Here is a 6,000-nt window from a genome sequence, read left to right on the forward strand (position 1 = left end):
TCAGGCACTCTATCAGATCTAGTCCTTTAAATCTATCTCTCACTTTCACTGTATAATCATAAGGGATTTGATTTAGGTCATACTTGAATGGTCTAGTGGTTTTCCCTACTTTCTTCAATTTTAGTCTGAATTTGGCAATAAGGAGTTCATGATCTGAACCACAGTTAGCTCCTGGTCTTGTTTTTGCTGACTGTATAGAGCTTCTCCATCTTTGGCTGCAAAGAATATAATCAGTCGAATTTCAGTGTTGCCCATCTGGTGATGTCTATGGTAGAGTCTTCTTTTGTGTTGGAAGAGGGTGTTTGCTAGACCAATGCATTCTCTTGGCAGAACTCTATTAGCCTTTTCCCTGCTTCATTCCATACTCCAAGGCCCAAATTGTCTGTTACTCCAGGTGTTTCTTGACTTCCTACTTTTGCATTCCAGTCCCCTGTAATGAAAAGGACATCTTTTTTGGGTGTTAGCTCTAAAAGGTCTTGTAGATCTTCATAAAACTGTTCAACTTCTTCAGCATTACTGGTTGGGGCATATTGGATTACTGTGATATTGAATGGTTTGCCTTGGAAACGAACAGAGATCATTCTGTCGTTTTAGAGATTGCATCCAAGTACTGCATTTCGGACTCTTCTGTTAACTATGATGGCTACTCCATTTCTTCTAAGGGTTTCTTGCCCACAGTAGTAGATATAATGGTCATCTGAGTTAAATTCACCCATTCCAGTCCATTTTAGTTCACTTATTCCTAAAATGTTGACGTTCAGTCTTGCCCTCTCCTGTTTGACCGCTTCCAATTTGCCTTGATTCATGGACCTGACATTCCACGTTCCTATGCAGTATTGCTCTTTACAGCATTAATCTTGCTTACATCACCAGGCAAACCCACAACTGGGTTTTTGCTTTGGCTCCATTGTCTTCATTCTTTCTGGAGTTATTTCTCCCCTGATCTCCAGTAGCATACTGGGCACCTACTGACCTGGGGAGTTCATCTTTCAGTGTCCTGTCTTTTTGCCTTTTCATACTGTTCATGAGGTTCTCAAGGCAAGAAAACTGAAGTGGTTTGCCATTCCCTTCTCCAGTGGACCACATTCTGTCAGATTTCTCCACCATGACTTGTCCGTCTTGGGTGGCCCTACAGGGCATGGCTCATAGTTTCACTGAGTTAGACAAGGCTCTGGTCTATGTGATTAGAGTGGTTAATTTTCTGTGATTGTGATTTTCAGTCTGTCTGTCCTCTGATGGAGAAGGATAAGAGGCTTATGGAAACTTCATAATGGGAGAGACTGACTGAGGGGGAAACTGGGTCTTGTTCTGATGGGCGGGGCCACGCTCAGTAAATCTTTAATCCAATTTTCTATTGATGCCTGGTGCTGTGTTCCCTCCCTGCTATTTACCTGGGGCCGAACTTGGTGGAGATAATGAAGATAACGGTGACCCCCTTCAAAAGGTCCCATGCATGCACTGCTGCACTCAGTGCCCCTAGCCCTGCAGCAGGCCACCACCAACCCATGCTTCCTCTGGAGACTCCTGGACACTCACAGGCAATTCTGGGTCTGCCCACACTCTCTTGTGGAGTCACTGCTCCTTTCTCCTGGGTCCTGGTGCACAAGGTTCTGTTTGTGCCCTCCAAGAGTCTGTTTCCCAGTCCTGTGTAAGTTCTGGCAGCTCTATGGTGACCTCCTCCAAGAGGGCTTATGCCATACCCAAGTCTGCTGTTCCCAGAGCCCCTGTCCCTGTGGCAGTCCACTGCTGACCCGTACCTCCACAGGAGATGCTCAAACACAGTTCTGTCTCAGTCTGTGGGGTCCCTGGGTCCTGGTGTCCACAAAGTTTGAGCCCTCTTAGCATCTCTGGTGGGAATGGGGTTTAATTCTAAATGCAAATTTACTCCCTCTACTTGTTGCTGGGTCTTCTACTTTGCCCTTGGATATGGGGTGTCTCCTCACAGCCGCTCCAGCGCCTACCATCTTACTGGGGTTTTTCTGACCTTGGACGTGGGATATCTCCTCATGGCCTCTCGCCACTCCAGCGCCGCACAGCTGTTTCTGTAGCGCAGTGCGCTCATTTCTATAAAGGACAGAAGTGGTGTGGACCTAACAGAAGCAGAAGATACTAAGAAGGGGTGGCAAAAGTACACAGAAGAAGTATACAAAAAAGATCGTCACGACCCAGATAATCACAGTGGTGTGATCACTGACCTAGAGCCAGACAGCCTGGAATGTGAAGTCACGTGGGCCTTAGGAAGCATCAGTATGAACAAAGCCAGTGGAGGTGATAGTCTTCAGTCATCTGATGAAAGTAGCAGTCATTCTGTCATTCACTTTTTGTAACCTCATAGCCATATACCACATTGTAGAGCACTGTACAGTTTTTGAATAAAAAACAGAGATAAATGCTAGTTAATGTATTGAATATATATAGGAAGTTGAATAAAAATGGCTTCCTTTTTGGCTCAGACAGTAAAGAATCCACCTGCAATGTGGGAGGCCTGGGTTCAGTCCCTGGGATGGGAAAAATCCCCTGGAGAATTCCATGAACAGAGAGGAGCCTGGCAGGCTACAGTCCATGGAGTTGCAAGGAGTCAGACAAGACTGAGGAACTAACACAACACTTTGAATAAAAATATACCAGTCAGTACTCAGTCAGCATTTCCTGATCAGCCACTATAGGCTAGAAGTGTTATAGCAAGCCACATCCGTTATTTGTGTAAGTTGTTTCCATGTTAGGATGTAGAGTGTAAGGGGTAAAAGCAAAAAGAGGCTCTGACACTTGGAGTTTGAGGCAGGAACAAAGATCATGGGGAACATGGAATACCATGTTTTTTTTTCTTTAAGGGTAACTTACAGTCATTAAAGGGTGATTAACATTGGGTATTTTTCACTTAAAGTTTATCTTATTCTCAAATGGCATAAAGACAATTATGATGGAATCTACATATTTTATACATATGAAACCTATTTCTGTATTTTAAGGTCCATGTTGCTTAGCAGTATACCCCTTTTAACTTCACCTTACATTTCTTTCCATTTCCCTTCTCAGGCTCAAACACATATGAAGAGGCAGCTGCGTACATTCAGTGTCAGTTTGAAGACCTCAATAAGAGAAAGGACACAAAGGAAATATACACCCACTTCACGTGCGCCACGGACACCAAGAACGTGCAGTTCGTCTTTGATGCCGTAACAGACGTCATCATAAAAAATAACCTAAAAGACTGTGGTCTCTTCTGAGTGTTGGCGGCAAATGGTAAAATGCATTTTCAAACCAAATGAGTACTTACATGTGGATCTCTCTAGACTAGAGTCTTGCAGCAACACAGAATGTAGTATATGGCGAGTGCATCTGGGACCTGACCAAAGCTGTTCTATTTGTTTTTTTTTAACTGAAAGTAATGGAAGGACCTTTCGTAAATGTGAGAGGTGGTCCTACAGTGTGAAACTAAGGGCAGTGTTAAAGCTGGGCTCTAGTGTACGGATGACTTCTACATACATGTAAATATGCAAATGTATGTATACATGTATTTATGACTTTAGTTTTCCACATTACTTTTAGACATTCAGTAAGCGGCAACTTATAATTTTAGCGTGGTGGCTTTGGAAATAACAGAAATATTAAGTACTTTGTACTGAATGACAGACTATTGTCATGTTTGCCAGTTCTAAACAGCTTTATTTATGTTCCTGTCCTGTAAATTTTTAAGTACAATGATTAATATTAGGACACATTGCAGCTCTTGTCTTGATTATATGTAGTATACTTGTAATCATAAATGTTATTTGTACAAACATTGCACAGACTATTTTAATAACATGATTTGTTCTTTAAATTTATGTGTTTTATTGAAATGTTCTTGAAGAAGATGACTATACCTGCCTTTGGATCAGTTAAACACTGTATGCATTTCAGTTTTTCTTTTAAGGGTGCATGCTAATCTGATTCTACATTAGATTTGGTTTAAAAACTGTAAAATGCAGGTTTCTGAGGATATACATATAGACTTATAAACACTTAATTTTTATTCAGTTGGTTTGTTTTCACTTTGAATTTTAATATTTGGATGGTATTCATGCATTGCCTTAAAGGTGATGCCAAGTTAATTTTTATACACTTCAAATAACTACATTTTTATTTATAAGTAAGTTTAGGTGGGTGCAAGAGCATTTTTGTGGGTAAAAAATAAGTTAGCATAATGAATTTTGAGACATTCATTTGTGTATTTCCTTTGGGAAATCCCTTGTACGTACCATACATGACAGCTCTTTGTTCGGAAGGTAACAGGAAAGACCTCGAAGATTCTGCTACGGATAAAATGCAGCCTTTAAACTCACATATGTAAGTAACTAGTTTCAAATTTAATTATCACACTATATTAAAATTACTTTTTTCCCTGAGATTATTCAAATTTCCTCCACTTGCTTGAGTTTGTATTATTTCTTTAAACTGTGCTATTATCTCTGAGAATGAAATGGGCAATTACACTTAGGAAAATGAGTAATTGTATTTAATTAAGTCAGCAATTGTATGTATTCTCAAGTAAGTATTACATTTTTGCTAGATATTAAAATTTTGATAGTCACTTTTGTTTTAATTATTCACAGTATCTCTCTATGACCTTGTTTTCAGCAAAGTGAACAGCATTCCATACCTTACTTCTCTTTTTTTACTCATCTTAAAAACATTATGTAGTGTTTCAATAAACTTTGTGGGTAAGTAGTTTCTAAATTTAGTTGTGTGTTATCATTTTGTTGAGGTCTATTTGTTGCAGTGTGTGTGTGTTTGTGTGTGTGTGTATGTAACCAGAAACTACATTTACATCTGTTTCATTTGGGGGATTTTTCTTTTTTGTAATGTAAAGAAGTTCAAAGTTATCAGAATTCTTTAAATAAATGTGTTAGTTTAGATTCTTTATGTGCCTTTCATGAAAGAAATGTTTTCATTAATTTTATGGATAGAAGATCTGTTGTATTCATCTTATGAAGCTATGTATGAAATTCAACTGTCCTGTGAATCGATTTGAATCATGAGAAATAACAGCTTAAAAAGCCACAAAGAAGCACATATTGGTGACCACCATTGATGAATTCCTGAACTTTACTCTGTGTAATTGTGTTACTAATAAAATCTAATAAATTCGGATTTTTAAAATTTTACAAACCTCTTGGCTAATACACGTTTTTGTATTCGCATTTATCAGTCTGTAGTTCATTTCTTCTTTACTTTTGTGTTTGCAATTTCATCTATTCCCGAAGCTTGAGTTTTCCCTGCCCTAAATTTTCTCACAAGATGTGGTGCCACATTTGGAATTTCCTGCTCCAATTCCGCACGCCCAAACCAAATTCATCATCATCTTCCTCGTCAACCACTTCTCACCCTGTCTTGGCCACTGAACTGCCATTCACGTAATCCCTCAGTGGGGAATTTGTCAGCCATTGGGAACTCTTCTTAGCCCTCATCTCCATCTCTAATAAGCCACTGTTTGCACACAGGTCTCCTTCCCAGTGCCTTACATGTGGTTTTTGTTTTATTTCTCTTTCCCATTCCCACTACCATCTACTGAATTCAGGTCTTTGTTTAACTTCCAATTAAAATGGATTAGTAATTAAATTCCCCACTTCCAGTTTCTCCTTTCTTCCATGCAGCTTACTTACCCTAATCTAGAACTGTGCCTGTGTTACTTTCTGTGCATTAGCTCTGACTTGTCAGTAAAATGAAATCTACTTAGCCTTTCATTCATGCTCTTCATCATATGAGCCCACTTCACTACGTCCCCTCCCCCTGCCACCTTCCACACATTCTAACAGCGCTTTGTGCATAGCCCGGGCTTTCCTTCAAGCACTATACTACCTGCAAATGCTTAAAACAATCTCTGGGACAAGGGAAGTGTTCCTTTATCTCTGTTAATGTTATTTTTATTTATTAGCGCTTTTTTTGGTGGTCTCTTTTTTAGATCAGCTGGCATCTTGTCTTCCATCTGCCCTACGTGAAACTGCATGGTTCTCATAG

At 39.7% G+C, this 6,000-nt stretch overlaps 1 protein-coding gene across 1 annotated transcript in view; it reads left to right on the forward strand.

Annotated features, from left to right (window-relative positions):
• Positions 1–5,151, forward strand: part of GNAI1 (G protein subunit alpha i1) — a 105,234-nt gene extending 100,083 nt beyond the window's left edge. The window contains exon 8 of the mRNA XM_005900849.3: positions 3,037–5,151. Within this exon, the coding sequence (XP_005900911.1) occupies positions 3,037–3,227 (191 nt within the window). The 3' untranslated portion in view covers positions 3,228–5,151. The remainder of the gene's footprint in view (positions 1–3,036) is intronic.
• The last annotated feature ends 849 nt before the right edge of the window (positions 5,152–6,000 follow it).

The sequence above is a fragment of the Bos mutus genome, chromosome 4, assembly GCF_027580195.1.
Source record: "Bos mutus isolate GX-2022 chromosome 4, NWIPB_WYAK_1.1, whole genome shotgun sequence".
NCBI lineage: Eukaryota > Metazoa > Chordata > Mammalia > Artiodactyla > Bovidae > Bos > Bos mutus.